The following is a 23714-nucleotide window of genomic DNA, read 5'->3' as shown; positions in this document are numbered from 1 at the left end:
GATGGATTGGAGTTGTGTGCATCCATTGGTAAGAAAATTATGTAAAGCTACATTTCTCCAAATCTGCTCCGACAAAGAAAGAAACTCATTTGAATCTTGGATGACCTAAGAGTGAGTCAATTTTCAGCAAAATTTCATTTTTGGGTGAACTATTCCTTTAAGATTAAACATGAAGATCACTGGAAATGCTGAATTAGACTTGTGATTGGGTTATGTTTTATTGCCATTTAATGCTTTATTTTTTACAATGCCCCCAATTCATTGCATTTATTATCATGGGCTCTCATTAACCAGGCAACATGATTTTCCAATACAATCTCTTTCTGTGTTATTGATTTGACTGTAAGCCAGGGGGGCACAATAGTGTGCTAAGGGGGTCAGTGGAAAATTTCAGCGACCAAAAAAATAAAAAGACAATTATTAGTCTTTCATTCTTTCTAAAGACCGACTGGGAATAATCAGTCCCCAGACAAAACTGAAGAAAAAATGATATTTTTATCTCATCTCCTTGCTTGCTTACAATGTACATACTTGCAAGAATAGTTTGTAGTGTTGTAGTTTTCTAGCAAGTTTCTCCTGTTCACTGTTGCCTTCAGCTTTCTCAACAGGGTTTTAAGGCAAAGCTGCTTTGGAACAATATTTATGAAATATATTGTACCAATACATTTTGTTTAGAAGCCAACAGCACTCAGAGCAGAAAAGACTGTCAGTATATTGCAAAGTAAATATTTTCCACATAATATTTTAATAATTAGCTTTTTGCACCAGTGCAGTCACAATATAACAGCCAGATTAATTTTGGAAACCACATGTTGTCTTTTTAACCCACTAATTTGGTCTCTTAATTATAAACATGGTATAAAACTGCACACAATACACATGCCTTCTGTATTCTGATTGATAGTTTATACGGTTCAGTAAGTGAAAGGGCTTTTAGTACCATTCTAAATATTTCCCCTTATTCAGGTCATAGTACACATGTCTTTTTGCTGTGAAATCTTTTATATTGTTATTAATATTTCAAGAAGAACATTTATATCATGCTGAAGTGTGAGTATCAAATATGATACAACAAGCTTTTGAGTAACGTTCATTTGTACCTCTCAATCATAACTGCATCGCATTAGGCCTATATATTTTGGCACAACAATAAAAACTACATAGCCTAGCTTTAATTATAAAACTAAGCATATATATCATATATTATATATCATAAGACATATTAGGTATATGCACTTTAGTAGTCTGCTACACTGTTATAGAATCTCATTGAATTGCATTACAAGCTATCAAAATTTCATCTAACTTTTTGGCCATATAAATATCAGAAACTGTACCAAATTCCATATTTTCCCTAAGTTTTGGCCTCTGAATAAAACTGCTTATGAGCTCCATATTCTTCTATATACTGTATGAGCCATAAAAGTCTGATGTATCAAATATAATACTTAACAAATACAGTAGGCAAGCTTTATTTTTTTTTTTTCATATGTCAGGTTTTACTGGTTTAATATCATGCATAACATTTGTTCTTAAACAGTTTGAATTGGCCTTCATATATGAAAATATATTGCTGCCTTCATATTTGAGGGTTCTTTGCATTAAAAAGTTTGAAAACTCCTGGTATAGGCTATTTTTCCAAAAGCATTTATATGCAGACTATAGCATTGCTTAACATTGTGTTTCATAAATCATGCAGGGCACCTCAAAAATCCCCAACATTACGTAACGATCACATTGCATGGATTGCAGAATCTTGGAGTGGCCTCTGGCTGTGATCTGAAGTACTGAATTACTGCGCGGCCATTTTTGGGTTAAGAAATTTGCAGCTCACTTGTGTCAGCAAACACTGGAGCTGAAACGACGCGATAACACAACCAACATGCGTCTTTACCAAACTACGCGCTTAAAACACATCTACACTGGAAATGTAACGGTGTCTAGAGTTAGAGAAAGTAACAAGACAGTGAGTGCTGTAGGTTCAAGTGGTTTGTTGGGTCTCAGGTTTTCATGCACAGGTGTGTTTGGACCGTGTTACCTGCAAAAGGTAAAGACAAATATCTGGCATGGGTGTAAAACGCCAAACATAACTTTTAACACATACAGGAACCATTTTATTCGTGCATTTTCATCAAAATACACATATGAAGACGCGTTTGGCCTGGCACGTGACAAACCCGAGAAGTTCTGGAGTGAAGCGGCAGAAGGTATCACTTGGTTTGAACAGTGGACTCAAACTCTGGATGATAAGGATACATTGTTTCCAAAATGGTAAGCACATCTTATACATTAGGGGGCGTTGACATATTGGCTTTTGCAGTCGACAGTAACAGAATCGAAGTGAAAGCAGGGGTCTCGGGCTGTTTTTAAAGGGACAGTTCACCAAAAAAAAAAAAAAGCCTCAGTCACCATTCGCTTTCATAATTCATTGTATGGAAGAATAAATGCAATGAAAGTGAATAGTGACTGCAGTCCGAGGAGTTTCTCTGAAGAGAGAGAGAGTGTGAGTCAAGGGTGAAGAGAGCAAGTAGGTGTTTTTTTTTTTTTTTTTAATTCACGAGGGACAGTAAACGATGACAATACTTTAATGTTTAGGAAAACATTATAAAATTGTAATAACGCGCCCACTTTTAAAAACGCGACGCTACTGGAACGCCATGCAACGGAATGACGTCTGTCTGACGCATGCGTGTCTAGACCAATCAAAAACAGCGCAGACGAAACGCAAAGAACGTGAGCCCACTTTTTTTTGTTTCCTAATCTTAGTAACATTAAAGCGGTCAACTAATACATATTCATTTGTTATTTTAGCAGTTGCACAAACTCAGGTGTTATTTCTTAGTGAATGAATGAGAATGTATGAAGTTCATCATTGAGGATTTCCCTCGATTCTGTCATCTGACACATGTATTGATGTATATTTTGCATTTCAAATTAATTACTGCCATCTATTGTCTTGGTCTTGGAGGGTCAAAATGTTAAATTTCTATGTAGTAAAAATCCCATTAATTTTCCACGGGGGAATTGGTTGAAAACTACATTACTTATGATTCTGCAATGCAAATCACACCAAACTAACTCCTTGGTGCACCTACTCCATGAAACGTTAATGACAAAGTGTCAGTTTCCCCAAGCTTAAATATTAGTGTATACAATATTTGGCGGGAAAAAAAACTTCTGGAACCAAGGCTGCTGAAAAACTGGACAGGCACTGTTACACTTAATAACGATTAGTGCATGATGCTAAATGTAATTTTAATCATTTTCGTTATGATTAAGGTATGGTGAGTGTTACGTTTAGTTCAACTATTCATCTGTTTTCATTCCAGGTTTGTTGGAGGAAAGCTGAACATGTGTTATAATGCTGTCGATCGGCATGTGGAGAATGGAAGAGGTGATCAAGCAGCTGTCATTTATGACAGTCCGGTTACCGGCACTAAACAGGTCATCACATACAGAGAAGTGCAGGAGCAGGTAAAACACTGGAAATGCGCTTACATTAGCAACATTTGACAGGCACAAAAAATGTATATTTGAAATAGTGTAGCGATGTATGAAGGCACTGTTCTTCAGAATTCACATGCATGACCAACTTGAACCTTATCAGTCATTTCAGTAGGAATTCACAAGATTGTGTGGATTCCTATTGGAATGGCTGTATTTTGTCTACGAAAATTTGCCAAACAATGTTAAATGTGATCACATCTTGAGCCTTTGAAAACAGTAAGCATCCACACCCCACTTTGTAGGTGTCCAGGTTGGCGGGTGTCCTGGTGAGGCACGGTGTGAAGACGGGTGACCTGGTGGTGATCTATATGCCCATGGTTCCTCAGGCCATGTTCACCATGCTGGCATGTGCCCGTATTGGTGCCACACACAGCCTCATATTTGGAGGATTCGCCTCCAAAGAGCTCTCCGTCCGCATTGACCATGCTAAGGCAAGCCATTGTTTTTTTTTTTAATGAAAATTAATAACAAAAACTATTTTGTATAAATGCACATATCTGCTGAGATTGTGAAATCCACTTCAACTCTTAAATCATTATTTCCCCCACAGCCCAAGTTGCTGGTGACAGCATCATTTGGCATTGAGCCGGGCAGAAGAGTGGAGTACATTCCTCTGGTAGAGAAAGCTCTGGAGCTCAGCAGTCACAAACCACACAACGTCCTCATCTACAACCGTCCCAGCATGGTGAGCTCCCAGAAACCCCACGGCACCTGGACGCCAGACTCATTATCAAACTGGCACGCTTTCCGCTGCCTATTAACAGTTAAAAGAGAAGATAATGCAGTGAGAGAATAAAAATGCAAATGTGGTCTCCTTTCTAAAAGAGAGTACCTCAAAATTCAACCTTGACGTCCTTTTTCTCAAGGAGGCTGGCACTTAACCAATATCAATCATTGTAGGAGGAAGTTAGTCATTTTTATAGCTGCAATAACGTACCACTCAAAAAATTATTAGGAAATCAAGTGTTCAAAGCTTTCAGCATTTCGACGAGCTCTAGAGTCTTTTTCCTGCTTTAATGTCTCTTAAATTAGTTTTCTCATGTTGCGACATCTAGAATCAGTATGTTGATTTCACAACGCAGGGAATTACTTAAGCTTCATCCTGTGTTGTCATGGAAACTGTTAGCAAATAGCTTTTTGATTTTCCAGCGGTTTGGGATACAGGATAAATCCCGCATGGTTGGTGAAGACGAAAATATTTGAGTTAAAATCATATGCGAGGGGAGAATTTGCCAGCACCAGAAGAACACACTCAGAGTACACATTGTATTTCTACATGGTAGGATCCAATTTACAGAAGATTTTAGAACTACTTGATTGGAGTTAACACAACAAATACTAAACAACACGTTAATCCAGGGAAACACATGCTTTTTGAGATTTGTTGGAGCAGTGAAACCTCCAAGTGGTCCATATTAATTTTAAAAATAATGGGTTTGCCTAAAAGAAAGGTAGAAAAAAGAGGAAGTCATACAGCTTTGAAAGAGTATCAGCATGCATAAATCATGGCAAAATTGAATTTTTATAGGTGAACTGTTCCTTTTAGGCACCTTAGACACTTTGGATTTCCCAAAAAATTGGACTGGACTGAAAAAAGTTGGACTAAAACATTTTTGCTAATTGAAATAAAGCTAATATAAATATTAAATGAAACTATAAATATTAGATACTAGACACACAATATTAGATATATTTCTACACGGAAAAGTTGTCTAATTGAAGTAAGTAATAAAGTTACTAACTGAAATAAAGATCAATTAAAACTATTAACAAACAAAAGCTAATAAAATTGGCAAAAGCACTATGGAATGACTCATGAAAACTGAAATGAAAACAGAAAATGTTACACTAAAAGCTAACTCAGAATATTAATAAAAACTATAAAAGTATATAAATAATACTAAATTAGCACTACTGCCTTGACTGAGCAATTTGTTGTTTTTTAAAGTGATAGTCCACCCAAAAAATCTGTCGTCATTTACTCACCCTGATGTCGTTCCAAACCTGTGAGACTTTTTGAAGAATGTTGGTAACCAAACAGTTTTAGATCGCATTGATTGTATATAAACCATATAATGGAAGCCATTGGGAACAGAAACGTTTTGGTTACCAATATTCTTTAAAATATCTACCATGGTCCACAAAAGAAAGAAACTCGTACATGTTTGCAATGACATGAGGGTGAATAAATGATGACAGAATTTTCTTTTTTTAGGAAATCAATCTCTAATCATCCTGTTCCTTAGCTCTAGAGTTTTTTTCCCACAGGAAAAGGTGTCTATGCGTCCTGACCTGAGCTTGGACTGGGAGGAGGAAATGGCCACTGCCCCCCCTCATGACTGTGTGTCTGTCCCCGCTCATCATCCTCTGTACGTCCTGTACACCTCCGGCACTACTGGTACTCCTAAGGTAAATTCTTGTTTGTGAAAGAACACAGCGATAAAGCACAGAGCTTGAGGGAATGGATGAAATTGTTTACTGTGGAATAGATCTATTCTGTCAGGGGCTTTGTTTATTGCATAGTGTGTTAGCTAGAGACCGTGAGCAATACGCCTTTATAAACTCTCCTGTGTGCTCAAGATAAGGAGAAAGGTGCTCGTTTAAGTATGAAGGTTTAGCCTGTGGCTGTGATGTTGCCTGATGCTTTGCAGGCTTTTTGCTAAAAAAGTACCAGGGATGCTATGGCACTGCCTTATGTTTTGGCTTTGTATCTTGAAGTACCATGTAAATACTAAATATCTGGTTTGTTTTCAGGTTAAATTTAAATGATCCTGTATTACTAAAACATCATCAATAGGAAGTCATTATAGGAAATGTCACATGTCTTTACACAAGTTAAAAATATAGTTTAAATATTAGTTATAATAATGTTTTTTTTGAAACAATATAACAATACTTGGTAATAAAAATAATTACATATATTTTTACTATAACTATTTTAAAAAAAATGTTGTTCATTGAAGTGAAGCTGAAATAAAACACAATCTAAATATTAGATGAAACTGTAAATATTAGATTAAAAATTAGGTACATTTTTAAACAAATTACTGTACCTTGAAGTACTATGCAAATACTGCTTGGGGTGTTTCAGATTAAATGTAAATGACCTTATAATTAAAACATCAACAGGAAGTAATTTTAACCAACTTGCATAATTAAAAAAACAAAAAAAAACAGAGGATGAGCAAGAAGTAAAATATAGTTTAAAATAATAGCTTTAACAATACTTGGAAATAAAAAGAAATATTTACTTTATAAAATGGATAATACCACAAATTTTTCTGGGAACAAATTGAAGTGGTGACATAATTTTCAAATAACATCTGCACTATTCCTTAAATTGCTGCTGACTATAGGATACCGTTACAGTAATACAGTGTTAATGTACAAAAACAATGAACTCCTAATTTAAGGTATCATGTTTTGTCATTATGTGAATACTTGCTGATCAAATTCATTGAAAGAAACACTGAAAGAGCCTCTCTTTGCTCTTCCTGCAAATTACCGTAATTATTTTAATAAGCAGTATTTTAGTGGCAGCTGGCTTGACTGGGTATTTTCAAGCTGCGGGTGGTTGCATATGAAATATCCAGTGTCAAGTTTTAAAAAAGCCTTAAAATCATTCACAGAGTTTTTAAATTTTTTTATCACCAGCAAGATAATTGCAAATATATTGTAGATTTTTGATCATCGTATGTCAACACCCCCCCACCCCCATTAATCTTTAACTTGTAACGGAGACCAGATCCAGGCAAAGCCTATTTGCCATTCTGCTTGCTTGTTCTATTATGGTTCCACCCCTAAGGGACATTTTATTTTGTCCATTTAATATTGTCCAAGAGGTGAACAGCACCTTGAAATTTACATTAGCATACCTCAGGTGCTGTTCAATCCTTAACAACTCACTTTTATATGTACTCTGACTGAAAAAGAGGCAAGACAGGAGTAGAGAGTACAAGGAGCACAGGAGGAAGTTAACAAAGCCTGAAGGCAGAACGAACAAAACATGGCTCTCCACTGACCCAGACTACAGCCAGTATGAAATATCTGGCCCAAGGCAACGCTGTCCTGTACATAAACCTCTTGCTAATAGGCCGTCCTCGCTCACACACACACCTCCGATTTATGTGTTTGGCACACACAGGATCTAATTACCTTCTTACGACTCAAAATGTGTCCCTCAGTATCAACCCTCGGCCTGATTTGCTAATGATTTACTAACAGTAGGGACAGCATGAATTGTAATATGAATAATGGCAATTAATTAATTGTTTTGTTCATCTCATTTACTTACACACACCTTGATGTAATTTTTTCAGGTTGAACTTGGATGAATACAATAAAATACATGATTGTCTTGAAAGCTTTGTGAAGACTAATTGTGTTGCCATAATATTAAAGTTGATTTTTGCTCCGTTTACTATACTTATTATAATTCCAGTATAATTCAAGAGTTCCAAGGACACATCCAAAGTTCTTGCGTGAAACTAGATGGTGCAGTCCGATAGGTCAAACTCAATCTGACATAATGACATCATCACATGGCTCAGCTGATTGGTTCTTTTTGTATCAGGAGCCAATGAGCTCGCTGCTCAACATTCAAATACTCGGCTAGTGCTTGTTGTAGCAGTTTCAGTGCACTTCAGAAACCCTCCACCTTCCCCAGCTCCACCTGTATAGATCTTCTACGGGGTGATTCATGTATGTTATATATGGGGGTTATTTCATATATGATATATGTGCAAAAGTATTTCTTACATGATAACAGCAGCATATTATGGATGTATTGGCAGTAGCAAGTCTCGGTACTAGCAGATCTATTTTGCCAAGACCAAACACATTAACATTGTCATGTACATTACCACACCAATCCCTCTGAGAGTTGTCATGACAGAAATTAAATTAATCATAAATAACAGTAAAAAAGTATTGTCCACTTCCCATTCATTGTTTTTGTAAGCCAGCCATCTCAGTATCATTGTTGGTGTGAATATTAGAATATTATGGAATAATTATGTATACATTTTTTACATGAATAAAACGTTAAAGTGTGGCTTAACGCATTGCTGCACCATAAAGAGACACTGAAAAATTCACATTTCATGGCATTTCCACAGTTGCGTAAACAAATTCCTAATTTAAATGTTAATGGGGGATTACAACTTAAACTGCATAATAATATTATAAAGGAATCACAATATTTTTCTTTCCTCTTTTGTTCTCATCAGGGTGTAGTCAGAGATACAGGAGGATATGCCGTGATGTTAAACTGGACTATGTCTAATGTATATGGACTAGCTCCTGGTGAGGTAGGTCATGATCTGTGATTTTCACAAGAGGTCAATTAAATTGTCCTACAAAGAAATTTGATGTACTTTGAAAACACTTTCTCCCCAGTCGAAAAAGTGTGTTGGTAAAAAGGTTCATTTACCCTCGGTTTAAAAGTTGGCGTATAAAGAGGTAAACTGGGTAACTTGTGTAGCTCCTTCCTTTCTGCTGTATTGTAGGTGAATTTTTGCAGGCGAAATCAAGTCAATTTAAATTTTGCGTTAGGGCAAAACATTTTACGCAATTACACGCACAAATTTCGCTGGTCATGTGAATTTGCCACACTGACCAAAAGAAAACATGATTTGAAAGTGACTTCTGCGTGAGCTGTGCTTCATACATCATTACACTATTAACATTAGACAATAGAACTTTTTGCCTGCAAAATTCAGCCAAAATTTCACTAATTTGGTGATACCTTCGGAAAGTACATTTTTTAACACGTTTTTGATTGTTGTAGTCTAACCTTGGTTGACCCTGTCAAAATGTAATGCTGTTTTTGCAAAGATGGGGCAGTACAAACTACTTTGCATAAAAAATGTGTTAAACTTCTCTGTGTGAGAAGAGTGTTTACATTGTTGTCTTAAAGGAATTGTGGCTAAAAACCACTGTTTATGGAAAATATACAATAAATTGTTCACGGAATAATGACCGTCAGTGTTGGAACAACAGGAAAAAATAGTGATAAATGTATGACTTGACCCCTTGAAAAAAACTATACGCACTGTCTCGCACCGTTTAACCTACACATCTCTCTCTGTCAGGTCTGGTGGGCCGCGTCTGACCTTGGCTGGGTGGTAGGCCACTCATATATCTGCTACGGTCCACTTCTACATGGCAACACCACTGTGCTCTACGAGGTATGGAACAAAAATGTGTGAGTGTGAATGTGTTACAGCATTTGACCTATGGACCGCACCAGCTAACACTCAATTATCTGCTGTTGTGGTTTACCAGATACTGACGCTCATGCTGAACTGAGGTCTCCTAAGTCTGTACTTTGAATTTTTTTATGCTCTAGCAGTCTTTTCTCTTAGGGATTGAATGCAAGGATGAATGGATCTCTATAGCAAACCTCCTGAATCACTGGCTCAGTTTAAGTTTGTTGTGCATTCGATTTGCTGTTGCTTCTCATAAGCTTTTGTACTGTAACAGAGCAGCTCTCATAGTTTTAAACTAGTTCTCCTCACTGGGATCACAGCATGAATACTAAAATAATTTGCACTCGATGGGAGGCGATCAGAGTGTGTTTGGTTTCTTGTCAAGGTGAATTCAGCATTGGCGTCGCCTCTGCTGATTAGATGTGTTGTCTCGCTCCACAGGAGAAAATGGAAGATGCTCACAGAATTTATTAGTCTGCTGTAATGGAAGTTTGATTTCAACAGATCTCTCATACAATGTCAATATCCATAGCTGAAAGCCTTCAGTCTCTTTTAATTAATGTCTTTTGTAATTATGCACATCCATGGTACATTCGAGCCTATTAATTTTATTCTGTCAGCATACCAAACCTGATCTTATTTATTCAGCAGTGGTGTTTGCTAAGGAAAGGCTTTTGACTTTATCATGCCAGTAAACCCAAATCCGATTTTTTAAAATATTACAAAGACATATAGGCCCGGTTTCACAGACAGGGCTTAGACTAAGTCAGGATTAGGCCATAGTTCAATTAGGACATTTAAGTCATTTTTATTAACGTGCCTTAGAAAAAACATTACTGGTGTGCATCTTGAGACAAAACAAAGGCACTGATATGTTTTAAGATCACTTAGTGCACGTTTATTTCAGTTGAAACAGCTCAGAATTACATTTTAGTCTGGGACTAGTCTTAAGCCTTGTCTGTGAAACCAGGGGTAAGTGTTTTAAAAAAATTGGCATTTATGTTTTGTTTATACTGGTCTAACACACAAAAAATATATATAACGTAATATCTTGGAAATATAGATCATTAGTTCAAAATAATATTAATCATGTAAGGGATAATGTACATATATATAGCTGGTTGTTATTGCAAAATAAAACCAGAGAGTGAAATGTTTTAGTAGTTCATGAAACTCACAGAGTTTCTGCAAAGAAAAAGCAGATTTGAGCTTAGACAAACTAACAAGTTCAAACAAGGTGGATATTTAAGGGATTTGTACCATATTAGGCAGCTTTTCACCACATGAATGTTGACGGAGACGTGCAATATTGATTTGAGAAGAACCGTTTTAAAATCCTACCTGTTTATCATCGTATAATTCTTTACAGTGTACAAAACAATCATTCTAGCAGCTAGACAAACACTTCAACGTTATTATCTTAGGCTTACTACTATAACTCCTACTATTCAAGTCTTGTGGTTACAGTCGATAACTGAGATGCGAGATTATGGCAGCTGCATTTAAATGAAATGAGAGAGCATGTCTACAGTGCAATACCAGAGACATGAAAGCATCTGGAGGAGCAATTATTATACAGCAGTGCTACTGATGATGGTCATTATTGGGGAATAACTAACCTCAAATTGTCACAATTGACCAATCAGAACAGAGCATTTCAGACAGCCGTGTAATAATGAAGTTTATGTGAAGTGCATATCACAATATATATTAGTTCAGTGCAACATTTTTTTGGTCACACTTTATTTTAATGTCCAATTCTCACCATTAACAAACCATTAACTACGAATTTTGCCTCAATAGACTCCAAATTTGCTGCTTATTAATAGTTAGCGAGGTAGTTGTTAAGTTTAGGTATTGGGTAGGATTAGGGATGTAGAATATGGTCATGCAGAATAAGTACTAATAAACAGCCAATATACAGTGTGTGCAGAATTATTAGGCAAGTTGATATTCTGGTCATATTTTTTTTCCAAGAACATTTTACCAATTCCAAACCACATCAATCTTAGTAACTACTATCGATTTTGTATTTAATCATTTATAAGTGATATATAATAGCCCATGAAGGCTGAAAGTTAAAAACTCCTTATTTCAGGTGTGCAGAATTATTAGGCAGGTTTTCTTTTACAGATAAAATGAGCCAAAAATGAGATTGAACTCAAGAATAAAAGTAAAACAATTATTAAATGCCCATGAGAAGGATGCAATACTAATGCAATAATAGAATTAGCAAAGTTAAGGCATGACCATTGGGCAGCGAAATGATCATTGCTCAAAAAACAGGTGGAGAAGAAAAGACATGTTAACTGCAAAAGAATTAGGTATTAATGTCAAGAATTAGGTGAGAAACCATCAGGAACCATTTAGTCTCCAAGACCATCATTTTCCTGAACTGCAACCTTCCTGGAGTCTCATTAAAAATGAGCTCCTAAAACTTACTGCCAGATTCTGGAGTCACTCACAACTTATCTGTCCATAAATCCTATACAAAATCAGTCTTCATGTATTTCACAACACTTCAGCATGTTATTCTTATTAAGTGAGGGCCATTTTAAAGAATTTTTTACCCAAGCAAAGTCTCTGAGAACCTGACACCTTGTAATTCTGGAGACTCCAGGAAGGTTGCAGTTCTGGAAAATGATGGTGCTGGAGACTAAATGGTTCCTGATGGTTTCTCACCTAATTCTTCACCTTAATTCTTAATTCTTGTGCAGTTAACGTGTCTTTTCCTCTCCACCTGTTTTTTCTGACCTTGCTGACCCAATGAGCATTTCGCTGCCCAATGGTCATGCCTTAACTTTGCTAATTCTATTATTGCATCCTTCTCATGGGCATTTAATAATTTTTTTTTAACTTTTATTCTTGAGTTCAATCTCATTTTTGGCTCATTTTATCTGTAAAGGAAAACCTGCCTAATAATTCTGCACACCTGAAATAAGACGTTTCTGACTATCAGCCTTCATGGACAATTATATATCACTTATAAATGATTAAATACAAAATCAATAGTAGTTATTAAGATTGATGTGGTTTGGAATTGGTCAAATGTTCTTGGAAAAAAAATATGACCAGAATATCAACTTGCCTAATAATTCTGCACACACTGTATTAGTAATATAAATGCTAATAAGGAAATACAGTAGTTAATAGCGAGAACTGGTCCCTATAGTAAATTGCTACCCTTTTTTTTCTATAAAATTTCCACAGACTCCAATTTAAGAACTTCTGCACAGCATGCTTCACCTATCATTGCTAATGCTTGGGGTTAAAGAAAGATCCCAAAACTGAAAATGTTGTTCATCATTAATTCACCTTCATTTCATCCCAGATCTGTAAAGATAATTTTGAAAAAGTGTTTTTCCATAAAATGAAAGTTAATGGGATCTGATGTTGTTTGGAACCCACCGGGTCTTCTTTTGTGTTACCACCAAAAGTCATACCAATTTGAAACCAAATGAGGGTGAGTAAAGGATGACAATTTTCAGGATAAGATGACAGGATAGGTGGGCTTTTACTTTCTAAATCAACAACAACGGCAGCATAATATTGAGACTGTGGGCTGTTTTAACTTGGGCCAGTAAGTAACTACCCAGATTACACTAACAATTGCCAATTAGCTCTCTAGCAGCATCCCTAAACTTAAAAAAAAATGGGTGTATGGTTTACTTTGATACAGTTTTCACTCAGAAATGTCTAGTAAATTTCACAAATAATTACAAAGAAACAACAAATAACATTAAAAATGAATTGTATTAAACATGAAATTAAGTTTTCTTGTAAAATGTACTCCAGTAATCTTTGTTTTTTTATTCAACTTGTTTTTCCTCAGCGTATCGTGTTGGATCATTTATATTACATAAAAAGAAGTGATGCAGTTGGAAAAACAAAACAAACATTAAATGCCTGCCAATTACTGATTGAACTGATTACCGTGCGATGGATGCAGATTCTTGTTTTGTACATTGCAAATCAAGTACAAACCTATTTTCTTGTTCAGTTAAACAATTATTCCTTGCAAGATGTTGTTTTTTCCCCCTCATTTTCTTTATTTGGAATCAATCAGCCATAGACCTGATCTTTTTGTTTCTATAACAACACTCAAATGTCACAATAATTATTTGTTTTCTATGTTCAAAGCTTGCCCAAGCATTTCTCAAAACTTTGAAATTGATTGGCCATTTTTTTTCCCGCACTGAAATACGCAAACGCTGTTCTAGAAGCGAGATGAGAGATTCATGTGTGATCCGTTTGATTTGTCTCCGCTAATATGAAGTCATTGTTTAGTTTTGAGAGCATGCTCTCTGAGAAGCGTGGCAGAAACATGAATATTTGAACAGCTCAGTGTTGTGAAATGCTACTTGAGTGTGCAATCTCTCTGCAACAGTATTATTCGGTTTCTTTGCCATACATTTGGCCCATCTGCCACCCAGGCACCTTTCCAAGCCACTCTCCATTTCAAACACATCCTTGATTTAATATTCACTCCCCAACCGCTGCAAATGCCCATGCTGATCCAGTCTGGACACTGGAAGACTTGTGTACACTTCCGAAATGTTGGAAAAATTGCAACAAAGGGCTGCACAAAATATCGAACTTTAGCATCTTCTGTAAGAAATACAATGCTGCAACTTTCTCTAGGATTGTTTTTTTTTTCTTTCAAAAAATTCTCTATTTGGAAATCTTTAGTCATTTTGTTAGATGAATTTTTTTTTTTTTTTTAAGCATTGCATAATATTAATTTAAGACTTATATTAACCTATTTTTAGTGCTGGGCAACGATTAATCTAGATTAATCTCATCCAAAATAAAAGTTTTTGTTTATATAATATATCTGTGTGTACTGTGAATATTTATTATGTGTATATAAAGACACACACATACAGTATATATTTTGAAAATATTTACATGTATTTACAGGTATATATTTATATTAATATAATTTATATGATGTATAAATATATTTAATATATAAACATAACATATTTTTCTTAAATATATACATACATGGGTGTGTATTCATATATACATAATAAATATACACAATACACACACATATATTATGTACACAAAAACTTTTATTTTGGATGAGATTAATCGTTGCCCAGCACTACTTATTTTACATGTTTTTTTAAGATATTGGTCTTTCACTTATGCATTCAGATGCTGTAAACAGTTGTTGTTTCCGCAGGGCAAACCTGTGGGGACTCCGGACCCCGGGGCCTTTTTCCGTGTGATGTCTGAGCATGGGACGGCCTCCATGTTTACCGCTCCCACTGCTATCAGAGCCATTCGCCAACAAGACCCTCAGGCAGAACACGGGAAACAGTACCCACTCAGCAGGTAACCACAAATCTGTACCTGTTCACATAATAGCTAACATGTGACGTATGCTGCAAAGCATATAAATTTTTTTTTTTTTTCTACAGAGGCTTCAACTAAAAATGCATGACATTTTTATTTATATACAAATAATGTCTATGTTTACATTTTGGCCGAAAGTTAGGAATAATTAACATTTTTCTTTTGCTCGCCAAGGTTGCATATATTTGATGCATTGAAAACAGTAATATTGTGAAATATTATTTAAATTTTAATTGATAGCTGTTTTCTATTTGAATATGTTTTAAAATGTCATTTATTCTCATGATGGCGAAGCTAGTGTCACATAATCCTTCAGAAATCATTCTAATATGCTGATTTGCTGCTAAAAAACATTTCTTATTTTTGCATTTAAAAACATTAAAACAAATCGATATTATTCCAGACTTTTGGCTGCTGGTGTATATATACAGTGGTTCCAAAAATATTTTGGACACTTCAGTCACACTTAAGAATATCTAAATGTTGTTGATAGATAATATCAAGTGGCAAATAATGCTTCTTTTTTCTGAACTAACTTTTCATGGATAAAAAGTGGGACATTTTTCGTAGATGCATGATGTTTCCTTCAAATTCACTATTTATTGATATATTGACAAATTTGACAAGAAGAAGGTGTCCCAAAACTTTTAATTTTAATTTTGAACAATATGTATGTTGCTTCATATTTTGCAATAACCTTCAGTTTTTAAAACATTTTCTATGAAAAGTGTTCTTGTGCTATTTCTTGACAATAAATGTGTTTTGCTGTTATATAATGCAAAATATTGTGTGTTGTAATTGTGGCTAAATACTTTGGGACCACTCTCTATATAAAATATCAGTCTTGGTGCGGTTAATTGTTTTTATCAAATAAAAGTGCACAATATTACACATTATTATTGCGCTATTTGTTCGTTTATTTTGCAAAAAGTGGTCAATTATTTATTGCACAGCAGTCTGTATATTTCTTTCCCACTCAAAAGTCAGGCTTCTTTATTAGCTGATTGGATGAGATCTCAAATGGACAGGACTTGGCAATAAATGGCCAGAAATGTTTATGGTGATGTCTGGAGAGTATGCAGTTGCAGTTATTCATAACATTTATTTTAGCTTTCATATTTTTTGGCTTGGTAACGTACTTTATTTATTTATTTATTTTTTTTAGTGAAGTCATTTCCCTGCTTAGCTGGTGTTGTGTAGCAACATTGTTGACACAAAAAATAATACACAGCTCTAAATACACAGTTTTCCCATATTAATATTATGTCTGTTTACACTGCTTTGTTTTGCCCCTCAAATCATTACTTTCTACAGCAAAATATTGCAAATGCAGTCTTTGGATCTTTTTGTGAATGTAATTATTGTTAAATGTCTTCATGCATAGACACTAAACAGCCGTAGTTTAATAGAAATGCCATTACAGTGTTGATTTTGCTTCTACAAACACTATGTTGCTGTTTGTGTGACGGTGCATTGGGAGAAAAAACAGCGCAGTTACCATGGTGATAGTAACAGATGTGTTTCAATAAAGCAATATAGTGCTTCTAAACATTGGTTATGGCTTTGATTTAAGCTAATGCACATCTGCATTATAGAGCAGCAATTCCTTTTGTTCCCTGCATTTAAATGATACTCTGCCTAGTAATAACTATTCAGTCCCCGTTTAAAGGCTCAGTCACATGGCCATTAATCATTTACGTAAACGTCAAGTTAATAGATGATTATGAAAGCTCACATCCCAGAGAAAATAACCACCGATTTCCAGCAGAAAAAGAATCTCATTCTTATCCCTTAGATGCACTTACAATGTTAGGCAAGTTTCATTGTGCAAAAAACAAAAAGATTTTAGCTTTACAGTACAGCATCATTTTGATCCTCTAACTAACTGTTACTTGCTGTGTTTTTTTTATTTTTTATAACACCACCTATGTAATGTGCTGCACTTTTACTTGTGACCCGAGTCCAATATTGTTTTAACCACTCCATTCATCAAAAACGGGCTCTGTGCAAAGCCTGCATTACGTTATGGCAGGTTAAACAACACAATGATAGTAGTATATTTCAAACCCGTGTTTTAAAGAACTTTTTTTTTAATACACCACCATTCAAATATATGGTGTCAGTACATTTTCATTTAGCAAGGATGCATTTAAATTGATCAAAAGTGATAGTAAATCAAAGGATTTCTGTTTAAAAATGCTCTTCTGTTCATCAAAGAATCCTGTCAAATGGTTCTCAACACTGATAATAGTTAGTTAGTTTATTGTCCTTTCGGAAATTCATTTTGTGTTTGTGGCAACTCCTCAGTGATCAACAACAATAATTAACAAATACAAACATCAACAGGTTACAACAAATTACAAATAAATACAACCAGCATCAGACAACATCCCTCTCATAACAACAGAATCCCTGCCATAGATGTAAAATGACAACTGTGATATCACAAAAATGTATTTAACAGAGCTATACTGGAGGATATAAAAGATCTTTGTGCACAGGCAGTCCATAATAATGGTACCCTGTACCTTTGACCAGATGGTAATAACTCATATTCACCACAAAGGATGTGATGCATCCCGAAGAATTGCATGGCTCTTCCTCACAGAATTTCCCCTGACACACTGTAATCTATCGGTCAAAGAAGATCTGTCTGCTATTCATACCCAGCTTAAACAATCTTTCCATTAGAATATGTGGTCGTATAGTATTAAATGCAGATGAGAAATCTATAAACGTAACACGGGCATATCGCTTTGGCTGATCCAGATGACAATAGAGTCTTTGCAGCATATACAAGAGGGCATCTTCTGTACTCCTCCCCCGCCTATATGCGAATTGTAAAGGATCAAGTTTGTTTCGCACCTCAGAAAGAACACGATCCAACAATATTTTTTCAAAACTCTTCATGACCATAGATGTCAAAGCTACCGGACGATAATCATTTAAAACTATAGGTTTTGATATTTTTGGCATGGGCACTATAAATGAAAATTTCCAGGCGGTAGGTACATAGCAAGGACCTCCCGCCCTACATTCATTTGCAATCTGATGTTTCAAATCTACCAAAAAACTTATTTAATTAATTTGCGAAGGCCAAATCATCCCCATGATTAATCATTAATCATGCCTGCCTTAAATTATTATCCCTTATCTTTCTCTCAATTGTTTGCTTGTAATTGTTTACACCTACTAATGATTTGTCTAATTTCTTTTTGCATTACTTTAACCTGTGCTCTATCACCTGTCTGAGAAGCTTGCTGCTTCTTCTTCAAAGCTGCTTTTAATTCCCTGTTTATCCACGGCTTGTCATTTGGATACCTTTTTAATACATTTTGTTTTTATGACATTAGCCACACAAAAATGTGTATAATCTGTCACCACATTATTCAGCTCATTTAAATCCTCACTAGTATCCATAAAGACATGCCATGCTGTACAATCAAAACATCCTCTAAGACAGTCCACAGATTCCTCATTCCATATCTCGATGGTTCTCAACTCAGGCTTGCTGCTTTTAAGCTGCTTTTTATAAAGAGGAACCAAATGTATCACATTGTGGTCTGAATCACACTTATATGCTTTCTTAATATTTCCAAAACACAAATCAAGTACCCTTTCTCCTGTAGTAGGACAAGATATATACTGATATATACTGCTATAGAACAGCCATTAAAGTCCCCCAGTACAAATTTAGGAGCATCTGGTGCAATGTTTTCCAACCGAGCAACAACAACATATAATAATTTTGGCCGCAGCCCGGAAGTTCGCCCGTGGATGAATATAGATGAGTTATAAACATACTCCCTAGGGAGGTAAAAGGGTCTAAATGACAAGGACGGAAGTTCAATATCTTCTCCCGGACCTTCTGCCTCACTCCGGCATGCCGACCTCTCCTCCGTCTCCTTCTTGTTGTATTCCCCCTCGTACACTCTCTTGGTAATTCAAGTGAAATTCGATCACCATATTGTCTCAGCTGCCAGAGTTGTTCCCGACTATAGAGGAAAACACCCGTAACAGGGCCAATCTTCTCAGCTGTAGCGGCGTGCTCTCCTGTTGTTATAAGAAATAATAATCATAAGAAATAATATTAAAGATGAAAAAAAAGAAAAAGAAAACAAGAAGAAAATAAATCTTCCTGACCCCAAACTTTTGAATCGTAGTGTATATATGGCTGGGTATTATTAAAAAATTTGATACATTAACTTTGATACTGGTTCCTGAAAGATACTTTTTTCAATACCAATTTTATAAAATCCGTTTTAACAAGATTACATTGCACAAAGGAACAAAATGTAACTATTAACAATAAATCAGTGCAAATAGTTTTAATAAAGTTCAAATGGTTTTCAGTTTCCACATCTTTTAGGCTGTTTACACTAGTGTGTTTTTCGTTTTAAAATCACAGCTTGGATAGAATCATCATTTCTATGAATTTTCCACTTAATTGCTGATGAGCATTAGCTGATTCCAGTGCTTTCTGCCTGTTTTCTCTTCCACAGTCGCTGTTCTGTCTCAGAGGATACTCATTTGCTGCTCATATGTCAATCATATTACACGTTCATAACCCGCCCTGTCTCAAATGACGAATGTGCATTACACTTCCATGTTCAGTTCTATAAAGAAGAAACCCAAAAAAACATTTCTACGGATGAAACATGAAGCTAATAAACACATGATTACGATGATTACTTCATGAGGTTCTGCCTATTTTCATAACAATACAGGGTGTTGCCTCACAAGAGAAAATCACTAGGCTTGAGTTAGGCACATCAAGCATGCTGCATGTTAATTGGCTCCCTGACGTTGACTAGATTAAACCCTTAGGTATTGAACGAGACATTTTTCAATACCCAATAGCATGAGGCAATTCGGACGGTGCTTAAAAGTATAGAACTCGATACCCAGCCCTAGTGATATAGCCATGAATATATGCCTTTGAAAATAAAACACAAAACAATTTTGGACCCAGCTGGATCAGAAAATACTGTAACGTTATTACTGTCCAATAATAGCATAATAGGCTTTGTAATTTACTAGATGGTGCTCGTTTATATTTTTTGACACCTCGTGAATATTTATGCTGCATGATAATCACTTGTTTGTTTTTTTGCACTTGGCTTATGCAAATCATAGTAGAAATTATGATGTATTTTTTCACTAGAAAAATAAACAGCCGTTATTTCCTTTTAAATTGGATTTATTTTGCTCTGGCTATATCAGCTATTATTATGCTATGCATCTTTAAAATGACCCTTAATGAATGCATAACCCACTTTTCTTTTATTTTTTGTAACCTAAGTGACACATAAGCACGAAAGACGTTCGCAAATATGAAACGGAAGAAAGGGCAATTTAGCTCGACCCAAAGGAGCTGTGCAATGCGTGACTTTCACACAAAAGCACAGGCTCTCAGTGTCTCGCGCGTCTGCGCCGTAACCTGCAGCTCTCAACATGGGTTTAAATGCATGCCAGAGGGCACGACTCCACTCAATAGAATTTTCCAGCTCAGAGATTCAGCAGCTACGCTGTAAGATCAGGATCTGCTCTCTTGCCAAGATCATAAGGCCGATGTTAAAGCGCACCTGCAAAAGGTCGCTGCATTAGAAATGCACACCTGGATTCCTGAATACATCTGTGGAGTTGTAAACACAAACACTGATGCAAATGGATGACTTTATTGCAGATGCAAAAGTTGTAGCACAACCGTTTTACTTAAGTACACACTTTCATTTAATATAGTGAACGATCCTGTTTTCATATACATCAGTGCCTCTTTTTCTTGTTGTCATGAGCTTTTTTCCTTAGAGGAACTGCAATCTGACTCATTTGTGACATTTTTGTGTCATTAAATATCAAATTAAGGCTCTTTTCACACAGTACACATAACTGTGATGGCAAGCTTGTGTTGTGCTTTCACTCTGACAGCGTTTCTACTGCATGACTGTATGGAAATTGCATAAATGCCCCTCGCATCGGAAGCATAAAGTTCATGAATAGAGAGGAAAAATCCTGCATATGGCTTGTAAGAAAGCCAATATTTAATTAATTAGTAATGTTTGAGTCAGGTGACCTTTTTCAGGCGTGTAAAAGCACAGAAACGGCACTGATTGTGCTTCTGAACACAACAGGCGTGGGATGTGGGAAGAGGGAAGGTGTGTGCTTGTGTGCTAGTGAACGACCTCCATCTTATTGTAATGCAGATCACACGCATGTGACCTTGACTCCAGGTAATTGAATAGTTTCTGCATTGTTTGACCCTGGAGCAGAACAGTGAAAGGAACTCAGCTGTAATACTGTTACTTGCTCATAAACACTGACTCAGAAAAATTCAGTTATTTTATTTATGCTAACTGTTATTTTCATGTTAAAGTAAATTTTCTGTGGCAGGTAAAATTTTGTGCCAAATTGGTTTCATTCAGATCCACTACATCTTGATGAATTCCCAATTAATAAAACCATATAAATTATTTGACTTAACATTAGCCATGAAACATTTTACTTAAAACAGTTGCTGTATCAGAAGTTTTGATCTATTTTGGTACTTTAGCTTTCAAATGCAGGAAATACTAATCTCAACTGGTTTATCAAAATATGTAAATAATGTGCAGCAACATAAGACAAATCTATATACTTCCAATAAATTTTCACTGTGTGTGGGGTTTAGTAAAAATCTTGAAATGGATGTCCCCAGTGTAGTATAAAAAAAGATAAAATACATTGTTGCAGTTGCATTTTTTTTTTAATACCATGCTGGATATACTGTGCCATATTTTTAAAGGTCAATATTTGCATCAATAATTTTGGGGGCATTATTCTTATTGAATAACTAAATTATATAACCATTTATGTATTTTTTTTAAATAATGGAATAAGATGGTTAATGAATAAATGAATGTTAAATTATTTTATTAATTGTAATAATGGTCTAGGCCTACAATATAAATTTAAGAAATATATTATATTTCATTATGAGGCCTTTTAAATTATTATTATTATTAGTTTATTAATAACATTAGTATTTTTATTTACAGGGATAGTAGACTCAAAAATTTAAATTCTGTCATTCATTACTCACTCATGACGTTTCAAACCTGTAAGACCTTCGTTCATCTTCGGAACACAAATTAAGATATTTTTGATGAAGTCCGAGAACTTTCTGATGATCTGAGCTTTCAACGTTCATTCCCAACAGTTCCACGCATGTGTGTGATGCTGCTGATGCAGGAGCCAGCATTCTGATGTAGTATATGCATGTGCTGCACCTTGTTTACAATCAGAGGAATGCACACAAATGTTTCGTGGTACTGTCGTGAATGCGCATCGAAGACTGACGGGTAGAAATTGTTGAGAAGAAAATTGTAGAGAAGGAATTGTTAAATCAAGTCGTTATTTTTGTTTTCTTTGCGCACAAAAAACATTCTCGTAGCTTCCTAAAATTAAGGTTGAACCACTGATGTCACATGGACTATTTTAACAATGCCTTTACTACCTTTCTGGGCCTCGAACGTGTCGGTTCCCTTGCTGTCTATACAGGGTCAGAAAGCTCTCGGATTTCATCAAAAATATCTTATTTTGTGTTCCGAAGATGAACGAAGGTCTTCCGGGTTTAGAACGACATGAGGATGAGTAATTAATACCAGAACTTTCATTTTTGAATGAACTATCCCTTTAATGCAAATGCAAAGACAGTCTGAAAATAAAGCAACTTTCCAGCTTAGCTTGTGCTTCTCAAGCTACCAAATCAATCGAATCACTCACTACTCCTAGTATTAGCATTTCAAACATGCCTCTGATGAAAAGATGTTTGACTGTCCTTTGCTCTCTTGTGAGTGTCTCTACGGTATTACAGGTGTAGTTTACTGTAGGCTTGAGCAGATGAAAGGATTTATGTGATGTGGTCACCCGCTACATTGTAATCCATTTTCATGTTTGAGGATTGCGGGCAGTTTGATGACAGGGACAGTGAATCCTCACCTTTACACCCGCTGTGCTTCATCCAATCACCGCTTGTCAGTGCTTCTTGTTTTTTTACTACAAGAATGAGTTCAATAAATATTTAATGCACACCTGCATTCTTGCTTTTCACATTTCTTTGCAGCAAAATCTTTAGGGACACATGAGGCTGCTCTGAAGTTTACAGACTTTCTAAGAGCTGGTATTTTTCTTTCGGCAGGCTAAGGAACTTGTTTGTAGCTGGGGAACGCTGTGATATAGAGACCCTCGAATGGGCCAAGAGAAGTTTTGGAGTCCCAGTGCTGGATCACTGGTGGCAAACTGGTGAGTCACTGTCTTATGCTCTGGTTCATTTCTGTTGTCTGCTTTTTGTCTTTTAAGGCATTGTTCACACTGATTCAGATGCCATTTTTCAGATTCAAACTTTAGGGCTAATTGTTCACACTGACATTTCATTTGTATGTCTACACCAGTTGCCATAGTAATGACTTCCGCATCAGCACAACACCAAGAAATGTTCTTTTATAACAACTGCTAGCTGTCATTTGTGAGAAGAGAGCACTCTACACGTCAAGTCCATTGACTTTGTAAAAACAGAAGTTTATTTGTTGTTCAGAGTACAAATAAATGGATTTCATTCCATTATGCCAAAAACATATGTCTGAACAAAGCCTAAGA

General features: G+C 35.7%; 1 protein-coding gene across 3 annotated transcripts in view; it reads left to right on the top strand.

Annotated features, from left to right (window-relative positions):
* acss3 (acyl-CoA synthetase short chain family member 3) overlaps positions 1 to 23714 on the top strand; it is a 108132-nt gene that overhangs the window by 69046 nt on the left and 15372 nt on the right. The window contains exons 1-9 of one of the 3 annotated variants that reach the window (XM_058773046.1): positions 1757 to 2271; positions 3330 to 3474; positions 3750 to 3938; positions 4058 to 4192; positions 5776 to 5916; positions 8736 to 8816; positions 9600 to 9695; positions 14908 to 15059; positions 23257 to 23360. In XM_058773046.1, coding sequence (XP_058629029.1) covers positions 1883 to 2271; positions 3330 to 3474; positions 3750 to 3938; positions 4058 to 4192; positions 5776 to 5916; positions 8736 to 8816; positions 9600 to 9695; positions 14908 to 15059; positions 23257 to 23360 — 1432 coding nt within the window. In that variant the 5' untranslated portion in view covers positions 1757 to 1882. Of the gene's footprint in view, positions 1 to 1756; positions 2272 to 2700; positions 2734 to 3329; positions 3475 to 3749; positions 3939 to 4057; positions 4193 to 5775; positions 5917 to 8735; positions 8817 to 9599; positions 9696 to 14907; positions 15060 to 23256; positions 23361 to 23714 lie in introns of those variants that run through there. The other 2 variants (XM_058773048.1, XM_058773047.1) reach the window with 2 other exon arrangements.

Source organism: Onychostoma macrolepis, chromosome 04 (genome assembly GCF_012432095.1).
Source record: "Onychostoma macrolepis isolate SWU-2019 chromosome 04, ASM1243209v1, whole genome shotgun sequence".
NCBI lineage: Eukaryota > Metazoa > Chordata > Actinopteri > Cypriniformes > Cyprinidae > Onychostoma > Onychostoma macrolepis.
The sequence above is the reverse complement of the archived record's forward strand: the minus strand, read 5'-3'. Positions and strand labels throughout refer to the sequence as shown.